This window comes from Necator americanus, chromosome I (genome assembly GCF_031761385.1).
Source record: "Necator americanus strain Aroian chromosome I, whole genome shotgun sequence".
In the NCBI taxonomy this organism is placed as follows: Eukaryota; Metazoa; Nematoda; class Chromadorea; order Rhabditida; family Ancylostomatidae; genus Necator; species Necator americanus.
The window spans coordinates 23,779,140-23,795,224 of record NC_087371.1 but is presented as its reverse complement, the minus strand read 5'-3'; the positions used below and the strand labels follow the sequence as shown (position 1 = coordinate 23,795,224).

The 16,085-nt window shown below is 41.8% G+C and overlaps 1 protein-coding gene across 2 annotated transcripts; it reads right to left on the bottom strand.

Annotated features, from left to right (window-relative positions):
* Positions 1-4,646: 4,646 nt before the first annotated feature.
* On the bottom strand, positions 4,647-14,668 carry RB195_006662 (uncharacterized protein; the record flags this gene model as incomplete). 2 transcript variants are annotated; one of them, XM_064179873.1, is made up of 13 exons in its annotated part: positions 4,647-4,886; positions 7,749-7,839; positions 8,086-8,159; positions 8,211-8,285; positions 8,346-8,543; positions 9,413-9,556; positions 9,704-9,793; positions 9,971-10,021; positions 10,099-10,174; positions 10,246-10,310; positions 10,426-10,525; positions 14,354-14,432; positions 14,557-14,668. In XM_064179873.1, the coding sequence occupies 13 exons, from the start codon at positions 14,666-14,668 to the stop codon at positions 4,647-4,649; spliced, it is 1,395 nt and encodes a 464-aa protein (XP_064036793.1). The 2 variants fall into 2 exon arrangements, with proteins under 2 accessions (XP_064036793.1, XP_064036794.1); XM_064179872.1 differs by lacking the exon at positions 4,647-4,886 and having other exon boundaries at positions 7,695-7,839.
* Positions 14,669-16,085: the final 1,417 nt, after the last annotated feature.

Genomic DNA, 16,085 nt, shown 5'->3' with positions numbered 1-16,085 from the left:
AACAAGACAAATTAAAGGGGGCTGCGACACAAGTGGAACACTGACTTCATCCACCCGCCCTAACCCGCCACAGAATCTACAAGAACGGGGTCTGTTTGGAAAAGCAGCCGAATCAATAGAGAAACAAAAAGGGACATGCACTTTAACAAGGATGTTGACTCTTTTCTGGTCATCGTACCTCGTAAGCCGTTTGTACGTGAGGTTTTTCGAATGTTTCTGTAAAATAGATACTAATACAGGTCAGGGTAATTGAAGTAGAAAAAATAGATGATTTTATTACCATATTTTACAATCACGTAATATTTAGCCAACTGGTAAATAACAAACGATTCTTAGAGATTTCCTTCTAAATAACCAATGCACCAATGTTGTCCAATCCAGGTTTTCCTTTTAAGATAAATCGTTGCAAATATACCCCACATCAGGACATACCTTCGGCAACACAGTTTCCGTAACGTTTTTTGCTAAAGTTTGGAGAAACACTTCCAATGCTAATATAAACCACGATCTAAAGAATTTTTCTGGCGAATTGTGGGTTAATTTGGACGAATTCCTGTCTTTTTGGTAAAATCTCTTCAGATCCAAATCGAGAAGTAGAAACGAAAAAAAAAGGATAGAAAGAAAAGTACGTGAGTTCAGAGAGAGAAGGGTTCTGTACACATATATCATACTGTACTCTACGTTTTGATAATTGTCCCAATCCAAAAAATTCTCGTAAACAAATTGATTTCAAAAAATTTCGCTAAAAGATGGAAAAAAACTGGGTGCTGACGTCTCACTTAAGTTTTCGGCTGGAAATTGGTACAGGATTCAAACATTATTCTTCAATAATTATGGTAGACAAGTTCCATGAAAGATACTATGTCGAAGTAGACCGCAGAAATTAGAAACATTGGAAATTCAGGAAAAAAACAGTACATTGCTGTCTGTTGTGTGTTGCGGTACATTTCAAAAAATACTTACCCCATAGAACACCATCGACATAGTTTTGAATTTTAAGTGAAATTGTAAATGAGGGGATTTCTATTGTTCTACTTGTCGTTGTATTTCTACTAAATTATTTCTATTATTCTATTTGTTATTACTTTATTGTTGTATCTATATTGTTCTGTTTATTTCTTCTATCAAAACAATATTTCGCTATGAATAATATGACTTAGATCTGAGACAGTGAAAGCTATTCGACCAAATCCGACAAAATCTAAAAAAGAAGAGCTGCATAGTCACTGGGACTCGCTACCCACTCGTGTGTTTACGTTCGCTTGCGCTGGCAGGTTCGCACCGCATTTGTCGTGCTTAGCTGTCCTGTTCGTCACCGCACGTTCTACCGTTACGACGTTTCATATCCAGCCATTCAGACACATTATCTAAGTTGGAATCTATTACTTACTCCATTATTTACTTAGCAATTCACTTTCTTCTGACTGCTTGACTTATGTATGAGCGTTTGAAAATAAATGAATTAAAAGTGCTTATTTCCGTAGAATTTTGATTTCTTAAAAATTTCTCATAATTGCAGTTTCCTACCGCTTCGATAGCGCTCGAGGACAGACCATTGCGGTGCTAAATCATCACAAGGTGTTGCAAATGCGACGGGAAAATTATACGTTTGTTGGCCAAAATCAGAAAAGAATTATGAGGAAAAAGATTAAAACAATGATTTGTGTAGGTGATAAAATAGTTCCTGAAGCGTTCCTGAGTGTGTTAGCCGCACTGCAACGTAACGCCAACACATGAACGGGTATCTTACAAGGGTTTTTCTGTGCATGCAAAATCCCAGTGCAATTACGTAAACGGTTGCTGGGATCAATCAAAATGTGACCATTGCGGATTGGAGCTATGAGTACCGTTACGCATCTAGGCCGAGAATCAGAACGTTTCGACCCGACTACAATTAGCCGAATGGATAGACTTTCTGTCTACATAATTAACGTTGTAAATAATAAAGTAGAGTATGTCCCAGAGAATTTCTTTTGTCTAAATTTCTGGGAATAACTCAAGTATAAAAAGATTGAATTGATTATGGGATAACCCGATTTTAATTCATTGTGGAAGCACTAAGGGAAAAAGTGAAAAATTTCACAGCTCCTAACCTTCCTTTCAAATGACGCAGAGTACAAAGGCAAAGAAAATCAGTTCAACAACTTCATTGCTTCATCGGTCTCAGACTACCGAAGACTTTCCTTGGATTCTTTCGCACTTTCGTATCCATTTGAGTTTTCCTAACAGTTAGCTTGCTGGAAACTTCCATTGTAACGTAAATCAGATATATTTTGAATTACTGGGTTATCTCACAAGTTTCTTTCCAGGATCGCTAACTTTTCAATTCATAGTCGCCTGAGTTCTGCACCAAAAGAATCAACAATCTACCCAGTCGGTCGTTGTAATCTCCAAAATTCAGTCAACGTTGCAATCTCCAAAACACCCAACAACCCTCGGTCTTAAACGAGGGTTGTTGGGTGTTTTGGAGACTACAACGTTGACTGAATTGTCCTGCTGGAAAAATAAAAATATCAAAAAAGAAAGGAATGAACTTATAGGGACTGACGAATTGTTCCAGTTCTCAAGAACTTTGAATATTTAGCTCCGTTCCTTCTGATACTCATGTTGTGCTCGTAATAAAGTGTATGATATTTTAATTGCTTGTGTAGCAACGATATTCGAATCCCAAAGACACTGTTTGTGCTACGCATTAGCATCCCTGCGCAGGATTTTTTCACGCTTTCGCTTGTTTCAGCACACAACGCAGGTGTACAGGAAACATCATTTAATGCAATCCTACTAGCAGATCCCAGTGGTCTTCGTGACATAAGCAACGGACTGGGAGCAGTGTCGACCGTGTGATTGGGATTTTCCTATCGAAGGTCGTAAAATGAGGGAGTCACTAGGGAGGGATCGTAAGGGAGCGAGCAGTGGGCTGCAGCGAATCAAGCATGGTATATCTAGGACAAAATATTACGTATTATTAAATAATTACATTACAAAATATATTGTGTTAAATAAAGTTAAATAATTACATACGTTATAACAAAATATTTCATTAATTTCCAGGCGTGAGACATTAACACAGAAACATCAACATCTTGTTTCGAAGATGTACAACGAGTCGAAGATGTGACAATGGGACCACACAGGTTCAAAATTTCTTCTGACTCAAATTTTCGCAAAGGAGATAGAAACTTGCAACCACTCCTAGAAGATGAAAAATTCAATTATAAGTAGTTTTCAGCAGTCTAAACCTTGATCAAATAGAGTTTGATAGCCAAAAATTACACATTCTGTGCACATTGGTAGGTCTGGGAGATCGCGAATAAATTCGTGGTAAGTTTAATTTTTTTTTATTTTTTCCCATATAAATTTTGAGAGATTCAGAAGGTCCGCAAAGCAAAAAAGCTTCATTTGGGTTTCCTTAGTTCCTCCATCCGATTTTCTAAAACGTTTTCCTGGAATGGAAAAGCTTGCTAAAATTCCAAAAATTAGATCATTTTGAATAAAGTCCAATAATTGGGGTAACTTAGCGCTAAGCAAATCACCTTTCAGTACGTCGCAGGCGAGAATGTTCTCTATCAGCTGTTGTATCCTGCGATTCTCAGGGGTTCACCGTTTCCCAAATTCTAGATGAGACAAAGATGGGAAAATGGTATTTTTTTCCATCTCCCAAGGGTGCTCTTATTACAAAGTTATTTGCAATCATGCGGGGTAGTGTAGCACAATCAGTAAGAGGTTCCGCTGTCTGCACGATCGATCAGAGGTTCGAATCTGCTATGGTGCTCACCAAACCCCTCAACTCTTCTGAGTAATGGGTATAAATTGGTACCAGACTTGTCTGGGAGGATAAAAACACTGACTTGACACATCGGCTAGCCACCGCAAGTCAGTATAGGCCAGTTACACGTTCGTGAACCTCATACGATTTTGAAGTGAACGTGGGAGCGCATACCAAGCGGATTGATTAACGTCAGACACTCTATCCTTTATTTGCTATCTTCGAGACGTAAAACATGCACACAAAGTCTGAGCTTTTTTGACCACTACATTCTATCAAATCCACGTTTCAACTGTTCAAAACTACGTAATATTAAGATCCTTCAAAAGTAGCTTATACTTTTTATCCCTTTTGCAAAGATTTGGCTCATTTGTGAGTTGAACCTGCGTGGTCTCACTGTCACATTACTTACTTACTTAGATACTTAGATGGCCCGTCTTCACTGGAAGTGCGGGGCCCAGCATTTCTTCCACTCGTTTCGTTCCCCCGCCATTGTAATCCAAGATGTTCTCAAGTTTCATGAGCGACGTTGACGAGGTCCTTGAGCCGTATCCAGCTGAGCTCTCTGCTGGTCCATCCGTGTAGCGAACACGTCACCCCATCTCGTTGGCGGTCTCCCTCGAGGGTGTTTAGCATCTCTTGGGGTCCACTTTAGCGTTCTTTTAGTCCATCTATCGTCGATTCTTCTCATGATGTGACCGGCCCATCTATTTTTTGCTTTCTATACATATTCCGCTGGGTCGCGAAGACGGGACATTTCTCTTAAGTCGGAGCTGCGAAGACCGGCTAGGCGTCATGTGCTCCGGTATAACTTCAAAGGGCATCTCTCAAGGGCTCTGTGGGTAGTAATTAGCTTCATAGACGTGGCAGCGGTGTCTGCTTACGTCTCCGCTGCGTAACAGAGGGCTGGAAGAACTGACGATTCGAACAGATGGGCACGAAGATCTTGGTCCGTCAGTTGGTCCGTAGCTTCCCTGACGGCTGCGAATGCAGCCCATGCTGCTCTCATTCTTCTATTCAGCTCTTCCTTCAAGTAGTTTTCCATGTTTATAGAACGTCCGAGGTATACGTATGACGAAGTTTCCACGATTTGGGAGCCTTCAAGTTGTACTCCTCCGACCTAGCAGTAGAGGTTCTTCATGAACTGTGTCTTCTTTCTAGCTCGGACGTTTCTTTCTGTTTATTTGCAGTTCTATTCTCTTCCCTGCTTCGATCAATTCGTTGAGCATCGTTTCTACTTCATTGATACTGCTCGAAAAGAGAACGATGTCGTCCGCGAAACGAAGGTTCGAGAGAAATCTTCCATCGACACGTATGCCCCTTTCTTCCCAGGACAGTGATTTCATTATCCATTGCAATGCAGCCGTGAACAGCTTCGGCGATACAGTATCGCCTTGTCGTACCCCCGTTCCAATGGGTATGGTGAGGGAGCGGTGGAAAAGCTGTATCTCCTGTGTCGTTGTCACATTGTGAAAAAAAAATCATTCTGCGAAAACATTTGATGCTGTATTACGTACTTTGAGCAGTATTTGAGGATATTTCGTAGTATTTCGTAGACTTCAGGACGTGGGATTATTTGACCATCAATATTCCAACAACATCTCAGCAAATTTGCTTCTTGTGCTTGGTGTTTCTTCGCTTCTGTCAGTCTGCCTATTCTATTCTCTACTATTCTTTGCCTTAGTCGGTAATTTCGACAACTCACACCACTCTTCTTTGCATATTTCCTTGCAAGTGCACAGTTCTTTGCGTCTCTGTGGCTACAAGAACATTTAAGACGGTTGTCTGCGTATTCATGAACGACTGGAGCGCGACCTCGTCGAGGTATGTTCGCGTATCCGCCACATATCCACTGGGCACGTTATGTCTCGGAGGCGGGTGAATCCGCCGGGACCATCTTTACCGTTCTCCACATTTGACTAGAAAGCTACATGAACAATGCCACCACATAAAAATTAATTTAATAATAAAGTATGCACGAGTAGCGGCACCGTTACAGTTGGATCAAAAAGCTCGGTGCAGTCGCGTAGGCGTATGCGCTCCAAAAGCTGCGATTGGGCGCGGGGTTGAAATCGATGCGGGATCATCGTTAGTTCACCTCACGGTGCAACGCCAAGTGCAGCTCACGAGGTTCCCAACTCGATCCCAGCTGTGAGATTCATATCGGCGCTTGAAATCCAGCCGCTTATGCTGATGCAGCGAGCTTCAGGCCTTTTTACCCGACTATAATCAGATGCTATCAGAATGAGGATCTTCGTTCGGGATTGTCGGAGGCGATTGTAGAGATTGCGTTCTGCCATCGTCCCGATGGCCACTCGCACGCCAACACCTGGCCTTTCCACCAAGTTCTGATGCAGAAGTAGAATTATACTATCTGACTAGTGAAGTGACATTGGACTGCGTTCAGCTTATGTTCCGGCAATCTCACGATCCTGCTGGCTAACATAGCATAAGTGGAAGTGGAAAAGTTTAAACGCAGACTAGTGATTAACGTACACTAGTGATCAATTATCATTTTTCAAATTCGCAAAAACTAAGAACAGCGTACTAACACACGCGTAAGCTAGTACACTTGAATTTTCAAAACTTGAGTATTTTTGCTAGTTCCTCAACTTGTTCAAATTCTTATTTTCCATTTTGAATTTCTATTTTACTTTTTAGCATATTAAGACTAACAGATCAATAAGCTAAATTTTGTTCTCGTCCGATTGACTGTTTGCTGCTGACCGTCTAGTAGAGTGCGAAAAATTTCTTGCAGGAGCAAGGTATCACCGCAATAGTACTTAACGATATAAGTCCAATTGATTCCCATTTCTATGTCGACTGCATGACTGTATTTGTGAGTACTAATTTGTTGAGTAAGGAGATACATCAAGGAGATTTATTATTGCTCGTTAAATGACAAATAGAAGGTACAGGAAACACTAAGACCTTATGAAAATCGAACGTTAAGTGATGACCACTCACTGTTGTATTTATACATTACGTATTTATAAAACTTTCTATTCAAAATACGAATAAAACAACAAGAATTAATAGCTGAAATTTCCAGTGAAACTTCCTCAAAATTTAAAAGCGATAGAGAAACTCTCGCTTTAGATCGTGATTGCCAATTTTCATGAGATCAAAGGACAACGTCGGCGCTCCCTGTTCTCTTGAGAAAATTGTCAATATTCAATTTATTTCCTAACACTCAAATACTAGGAATATTCCGGCATCTCTTTCTCATTTTCCTCGAATTCCACTATTCAACATTTACTACTACTTTGTCGGCTTTATGCTTTATTTCTTTTCTTAGGAACAAAATTTTCCATGTCATTGCAACGAACACCGGAAACGACTTCACTGAGACGAGCGAAGTCTAATGATCACAGGTGGATGTAGAACATACCTGCTCTCTCACCGTCAGTCTCTTCTGCAGGCACTTATTCGGCTGCACATAATCGGCCGTGGGTATGTAATAAAGCCCTCATCCCTTTCCTCTGCTGCAACCTTGTGCTCTGTCTGGAATCTACCCGTTTTCTGACCACTTTTTTTGCGTCGTGGCTTTTTTTCCCTTTTCATATGCGGGTGCGCTATCCTTAACTTTTGAATGATAATATTACTTATTGATCGAGCATTTAGTAAATGAAATAAATTGAAATCGAACAGTTTTGCACCTGCTAAGGACGAAAACGGATAGATAAATAAAGATTATTTCTATAAAACAGCACTTTTGAGCAAGTGGTTAAACAATTTTTGATTTCTTTTAAGTTCCCAATGATGATTACTCGTCCTCGGCTTTTCCAGGAAAAAAAAAGAAAAATCTGAAACCTTTACTCAATACTGAATTGACTCAACAAAATCCATACCGACTACATACTCACCAAGTTACTAGGCAACAACTTCAGCAATTGGAACTAATACATCTGTAGCCATAGTTTATCACTTATTTTACTGATATTTTGCGTAGAAAATCACTTGCGAAATAACCAAGAAAAACCCCTGGAAGACTTAAAAGAAGTACATAGACCACCGAAGAAAGATTGGAACTGTCTGACAGCTCGTCATATACTCGAAGGCATGGCGTTCGCCTAAAAGCAACACTACAATTGTTCTCAACAACCAAGCAGCAAAAAAAATCAAGTGCTTATACTAGGGTCGAACGGTATGAAGCACGGTGCAGTTGCGAAGAATGATGCTGGCAAGGGTCCTCTCCTCCCTCGATCCCAACCGCTACTCTTCGTACCGGCTTCGAGCGCAACCGCTTATGCAACTGCGCCGTTCTTTATGTCGTTTTGACCTTATTATACAAATGATGAAATAATGGAAAATCTTACTTTAAGCGACGCAAAGGTTCTTTCAAAGCTTCGTTAAGCTCAGCTTTGCGGCGCAAAAAAAGCATCCGACATGCCTGAAACACTAATACACTAATCTCTGTAGTAAATCTCATAAAAATTCTTACATCGCTAAAGGTCCTTGTCCGCACCACTACACTACCATCCGCATAATATATTCGACCAGAGGACAATTGATAGAGCTGAAAAAATGAGTGACCTTAATATTTCTTACTGAAGTGTACTAACTGTAGCTAACTCACCGTTGTAACTTTGTCATTTATGGAAACTTCAGCAATAAATCGAGAAGGAATTTCACAACCGGAGCTATCGCAGACAGGAAAGAAGCGGAGTCTAACAAGGTCACGATCCAAAGGTGGGACGAACTCAGTGGTGGTACAAAATTCAAAAACCTCATGCATAGTTTCACGTTGTTTCTGCGATAGTTCGCAACCGACAACCTGAACACAATTACGTAATGATTAGAGCACCAAGTCCCGCTTGTTGGAGACGTCTTTTAAAAGCTCTTGTAGTTCTTCTTGATAAGTTGGCTCCATTTCTCCGCGCTGGATAAGAGAAGACAACCAAAGCACATTAAAAGTGAAGGATTCCAAAACATAGATAGATTTAACAATCTCCACGTCTTATCTTCTTGAAACCTCGACAATGTGTACCGAATTTATTATTTCTTGTTTTGCCAACGAAATTTGGTGAAACATTATTTGTACCCTGACGTTTCAACAATCTCGTCTCCTTCAAAGGCCTGAAACTATGCATCTCTCTCCTTGACAAGCTCCGATGAGTGTATTTCCAACTACGGTATGTAAGTGCCCCAAAAAGGAAAGCAAGCTAACCACTCTCACCGACTGTCAAGTCCAAGGGCTGATGAATGCTTAGATTGTTAGCCAGTGCGAATGAGATATATAAATTGTGCAGTATCTTTAGTTACTTTATGCCGTTCGCAGTGCTCTATGAGCTATGACATCGTCCCACATGCCGTTCCTTAACGCTATCCAGACATCAGTACTTAAGGATACTGCGCAGTTTGTAGATCTCATTCGTACCGGAAGACAATCTGAGTGGGCAGTGGTTCACTAGCCCCACTCGGTGAGACTTCTCAGTTTGTTTTCCTATTTGTGGCTTCTGCGTAGTGTAGCTGGAAAGATATCGAGGCTTAACAAATAGACAAGAGTTTGAAATATTTACATAATATCAGACACCTCAATCAATTTTCAGGCCTTTGAGAAAGGCGAGTTTGTCGAAGCGATAGACCACAAATAAAGTTTCCTCGAACATCCTTGGCAAAACCAGAAATCACAAATAGATTTACTTGCTTGTTTGGTCCAATCCCTATGATAAAAGCAAGGCGGCGACGAGAATTTAATGCAGCACAGATCGTAGACTGAACAGTGAACGTAGTAAGATCATCGATTCGGTGAGGATCCCAAAAAAGTGTCCAGACATCTGACGCAACCTAAAAATCGTTGTAAGGACAAACAACATGTACTGGTAATGAGGTGGATCCCTCTCAGATAATTAAATCCACTCAATGACAAATTTGCATACAAATATCGAATTCCTTAAACGAGCTTGCCGAATGAATGACGACTTGTTCACAAACCTCTAAAGTATCTCCAAGAAAATACTTCTTTGGCTTTCCGGAGAATAACTTCTTGAAAATTTCTTGGCTTCCCTGAAGTTCCCGACAATGCTGAAAATTCGAAGGTGAACAAAATACTGCAAGCTTGTTCACATAAAAACATAACAAAAACAAGATTTTGCAGCTCTTTTTGTTTTTGTTTTTTTTTTTGAAAGTTTTTGAATGGGACTAGTCTGATTTCTTCATGAGAAAAAGCGTCCAAAATTCTTAATTAGATGAAAAGCTCACCATTTCCTCCAACGAAAGCACAAGTTCTGCCGGAAGTTCTACGGTATCACTCTGAAAAATGTTTTTTTTTAAGAAAACGCCTAATTTTGCCAAAATAAGTGGAGCAAAAGAGCATGATAATGTGATACCTTGACATCAGACGACGGAATGACTTCTGCTGTAAGCACATTATAATTAAGACATGGTTGGTCGGGAACAATCCGCCTAGAGATGCTAGTTCACTTTCGGAAACCTGTGTCGTGAAATAAGAGAAAGTTTGTAATTATAATTCAAACCAAGCCGTCCTGTACTTGGGAATACAACGACCAAAAACATCACGACTTCGTTCCTCGTTAGGCGCCTTAATTATATATGTTCCATCAGCAGCATAATCAGATATACAGAAATACATGTTTTCACACTTAAACAAAAACACAAGAAGGAAGCATAGAAATTGTAATCAGACGAAATAATACCGAACAATGGGTGAATGCCCGACTTTCAATGATTTCAGAAGATTCTTTTGCATCAGAGATTGAGGGAACCTCTGTCAAGTCATCAATCTCAGTCACACCGCTGGAAAAAACTTTAATATTTTTCCGTCTGATTTTACAGAATTTCCATCACTACTAATTACATCTATTCAATTACGCATAGTACACTCTAAGTGACAAATGAATGAGGTCTTTACGTGCTTTGCATGTTTTTCCGTTAACTGTATTGTATGGGGATTTAGGTAAGGCACAGGCACACACATCTCAAAACGGTCTAGCACAAAGATTCTAAATTCAAGATCAAAACTTTGCGAAGGTGTATCACTGAAGCAAGAGCACTCGTATCCTCTTTCCACTAATAGTGAACTGTACAAACGGGAAGACAGGCTTTGATGGGATAGAACATTAACAGTGTGTTTTGTATGTTTAATCTAAAAAATATTGAATGCAGCCACAACATCTAGATCAACTGTATTTCAGGAACGAAAATAATAAAACTTAAATATGAACGGATGGGAAACCAGTGCACGTTTAAGATAGGAGGACAAGGACAGATGTCCAGAAATGGTGCCAGTTACAGCTGTGGGCGACCTACAGAACTACGACTCCTTACTCCTGTTTTACTCTCCCTTACTACCAAATATAACTAGGTAGTCCAATAAAAGATACCCTGTGACGTAGTAAAACAAGGACCACATGACTTACTTGACTTAATCGCCGGACTCATATTGACGCGATTGGCGAGGTGCATCGTCTTTGAAAACAGCTCTGCACAACCTTCTCGATCTTTTGTGAGAGCTTGCACAGAATCAATCTATTCGTCGCTATTTCATATCCTGCGAAACTTTAAACCTCGTCTGAAGACAATTTTCTGTAGCCACAGCCAGCTCGATGCCGGTACAAAATGTTGGTACCTTTTACTTGTCATCGCTCGGTACACCACACTGATTTCCGCATAAATATCTTCAATGCGGCATACTTGGGGCAAAAGTAGCCAAGCAGCCGCCTAAGCATTTTCCTTTCGGGCAATCCACGTTCTCCATCACGACGGTGTTGCCCAAGTCTCCAACCCGAACATCATAAGGGGGTGAATCGCGGATATTTAGACTCGCAGCTTGATGTTAGTGATGGGAGTCGACCATAATCAAATACTAGCTGGCGCTGTTCCTAGCATACAGGCACCCTGATGGCGTTAAGACGATGTCGACAGGATAGAAATCAACTGTGCTTCACATGATGTCAGTGAAATTGAACAAGAAGGATCCTGTCACTGCTCCTTGTCTTACTTTAGTTTCCACTTCAAAAGGTGTTGTATATTCGGCTGGTGTTCGTACTGCAGCATTTGTTCGTGAATTGGTGTCGTCAAAGGAGAACGAACTCTCCTGCTACTACATCGGCGCGAAGCTCGTTGAGAAGACTGTCTTGATGAGGAGAGTCAGCTCCAAAGTCCAGAAAAGTTAATTGTATTAGCTTCGAATACCGCTGCCTGCTGCTAGATTTCGCTCTCCTGACTATGAAAACCTGGTCAATCGCAGATCGCAAAGGACGAAAGCCAACTTGCTCGTCTCGTGTTGTTTCTCCACGATGTTTAATAAGTAGTTCCAAGATAATTTGCTCCAAAACATTGTAAATAACACACAGCACAGTGATTCCTCGATAGTTTCTTTTTTTTCTCGATAACTTCTTGTGGAGGGGAATTACGATATCTCCACGAATTCGGTGTCCTTTCGTCAATCCAAATTGAACGAATGGTACTCGTCATCTCACGGATCTCAGACGGTGAAAGATATTTCAGCATTTCTGCGCCGCCAGATTTTCCACTTTTCTTTACCCCGGTCGCTGGTTCCTCGCTTATCCATGAACGGATTTTCCACTTTGTCATCTTAAAAATCCAAAAAGGAGGAAGATATTTTAGCATTTCTGCGCTAATCCCGTCATCTCCATCAGATTTTCCATTCTTTATTTTCTGAATACAGACTATGACCTCCGACTCGGTCGGTGGTTCCTCGCTTACCGCATATGTCGGTCTATGAATATGCTCGAGATCAGAAACTGAGGGCGCTTGCCGAGGTTAGCAAGGTTTTGAAGTGATCTCCCAAAATTGGCAGGGTTGCTTCACCGATAGCCACTCCATAGGCAGTGTTGAGGACTCGAGAACATCTTTTCATTATGCCGCTATATTGTTTTAGTCAAACATTCAGCAGGTTTTTGTACTTATACGCCTTTTAAGACTCCTTCGTTTTTGACGTCCTCGTTATCGCGGTTGTGCTCCAGTTGACGATGCGATTTCCTTTCAGATTCTTTCCCGCATTGAAATCACCATCTGAAGGAAATCATAAAGCTGTCGGCGACACATACAGAATTTTATATGGTCTCCGCAAATAGGCGAACTTCTTCCGCGGCATCGGAAGCGCTCCCCTTGCAGAGTCTTGGATGGACTTCGGGAAAGAATCCGCACCGCAAACCTTCTTCCTCATCCGTACTCCTACATGGTTAGACACACGTCGGCGGAATTTCGTTCTGCATTCTTTTCTTTTCACGCTTCCCATTTCGATTTCCAGCTGAGGAGTAACTCTTCGGTTTCTTTCGTAGAACCGTATCTTGAGGCTGCGAAGGAATGGACGGAAGTTAGATTCGAACGCGACGCCCCAAACAACTCTCAATTTTCGGAAATATGACTGAGGCATGTTCTTCATCAGAACGTGGTCGAGCTGAAGTTTAAGAGATCTCATTTTCCGCTTGCGTTGCTCTTCAGGCTTCAGGCGCAGGGGCCCTGTCACGTTAACTGATGGCATCGATGATTTCCTTAAACGTGGAAGAGATGATGAGACCCGTCTGTTCACATAAGTCCGAGACCAGACGATACGCTATCCCACATGCGCTGCGCTAGATAATACCATTTTAATGGCACACTGCATTGCTGTTCGAGTCGTCTCTTCGCATTTGCGTCGATTGCGACGATGCCCATCTCCTAGTTGGATATTTTAGACATCAACGCATTGAGTTTATCATAGAAGGCGATCTGTTCTTATTATTGTACTCAGCGGTTTCCGTAGGTGCATGGGCACTTACAATCCAGAGTTAACGTCCTGTGCGATACCTCGTACAAAGGTGCATCTGGGCGACCTTACACCATATTCTTCCACCAGGTTGCTGTAATCATTCTTCTAAGCTATCACGCAGCCACCCACTTTCTTCTAATCAGCATTGCTGCAGTATATGGCGTAGTGTTCGATGCTGATGGTAGGCCGATCTGCTGCGTGTTTACTGTGACGCAGCAAACGGCACACAGAGATATCGTAGAAGCCTAGACAAGGCTGTTTGTCGGGATTCACTTAACAGTATTTGGCAGATCAGCGTGACGAAACGAATGGTTGTTGCCAAAGATTCCATGCTTCCTTCAGGCTGTTGAAGGGGCTTTTACGACGAGCTAGATGACAGCACCCTCTTGCAACGTATGGGAACCTTGTGCCATATATCTTAGCACGCTATATAGCTCGTACATTCCCAGTGCGTACACTCAAATGCTTGATTGCGTCTAAAAGCAGAGCCACCACCTGCATATGGCAACTAGACTCGTATACGCAGCCCCAGGACCAGATGTATACTAGGTCATGTAAACCTTGCCACAATAAATTTGGCCTTTCCCATGCGGTTAGTGACAGCGGAAGAACACATATTTTTTTAGGACCGCATCAAGCTCAAGATCAAGCTGACGTCAAAAGTTCAACCAAGTGCTCGCGAACCACCTACCACAATATACGCTCTCCCCCCCCCCCACACCACTTCCGTCTTTCCTGTCTCAACACATAGCGGGTCGTGTGCGCCTTGTTGGTCATTTTTGTCTGGTTATTGTATTTAATTGCACGTAGCAAACCCTAAAATATTAACAAATATTTGGGGAAAAAACCTCATATCATTCTCTTCACCATCAAGGATGTCATCGTCAAAGATAAACTCGCTTCCAGCAGTCGAAGATTTGTGGGTTTCTGGAAAATTAAGAAAATAAGGACATCCTACCTATGCCACTATCACTTCAAAGAAAGTTAGGAAATCAAGGATAAGCAGGTATGAGTCTGACGACGTAAGTACTAAAAAGATTGCTGGACATACGCAATCCACATGGATTTCGTAGAAGATCCGCCGTAAAATCGAAGTCCATAGTAGTTTCTTCCGCCGTGGATTCCACGTTCTTCACAGACACGGGCTGGCTGTGGTGTGACATATCCTAACTTCACTATGGACACAATCCTAAACATCTATGACAGATGGAGAAACGATCTCATTAACATCTCAGGAAATGTGCTTACATCACATGTGGCTCGACACGAGTGGTGAATTTGCGAACTCACAACTACAAAGTTTTCTAATGCTTATGTTGAACAACAACAAAACAAAACAAAACGAAACACTGTGTTGTCAAAAATTCCTGGTCGCATAGTTCAATCGTACCTCAAACGAGTCCACAGTAAATGTCTGCGCGGCGGGACGCTAAGCGCGAGAGTTACACCAGTTGTTCCTCGATGACAGAGGTTGAAAACGTGTGGAGTTTCGCGCAAATGTTTGCGACCATAAATAAGATCATTCTCCATACATTCTATAATATAAAGAACTGTTTTCAGTCATGCTAACACTGACGTCGCTATATTAATACGTATAAACACTTAAAATGTTGGTGTAGTTGGGACGAAACGAGCTGAAGCTCTGCGCAGTCCGTGCGGTGAGCGACTTGGTGAGACCGTCGATAGCTTCAATCGGACTGCGGCGATGCGTGGAGCCAGCAAGGGTCCCATCTCGATCCCAACCGTTCGTTTTGCCGCGCCACTTCTAGCGTAGCCCAGTCCATGGTCGTTTTGATCCGACTGTGAGGAACAGGGCATTCGAGTTCTGGTTGTTTTGATCCGATTATAAGAAACGAAGTCCTAGTTGAACGGGACAAAAGTGCTTAGGAGGTTGGTGCATCAAACATCTGTTTCAGTAAAAAAAGTACCAAGTAGCGAAGAAACTCCCTAATTGTAGCCCCTGTTACTATTAGTTGCCAGGTCAGTGTGAATAAGTGGTAGTAAGTTAGCAAGCTAGTCTTTGAATCACATTGTTGGAAATTCCGGAATTCTCAGAAACTTGAACCTTATTTCCGATTGAAGGAAATCCATTCACTCCGATGAAACTGCTCTCACAAGCTACAGTTCGATTCAAATGTTTCAAAATATGCTGTAAAGCGGGTGTGAACAGAACTGATTTGCACTTTTCTGACCTTTTCTTTTCTCGAGATTATCCTTTTCACGGCAACACGTGTATGAAGCTATTTTTTATACTGCGTACCATTGTGGCTGCCCAAAAAGCGAAGCAAAATGCAAGGTATGTATAACGGGATGTATAGTCGGATCAATACGACATGAATCACGAGTGTAGTTGCGGTGCATTTGCGTACGCGCTCGAAATGGCGCGGTGGAGGCAGCAGTTGGAACCGAGGTGGGACCGTCGCAAACTGCAGTGATGGGTGGTGCCAGCAAGGGTTTCACCACGCTCCTGGCGGCCACGCTCCACCGGAGCGCCTCGAAGAAGCCGCGTACGCAATTGCGTACGTGCTCCATGTCGTTTTGGCTCTACTATAGTGTTGAGACCTGGTGGAATGCATAGAG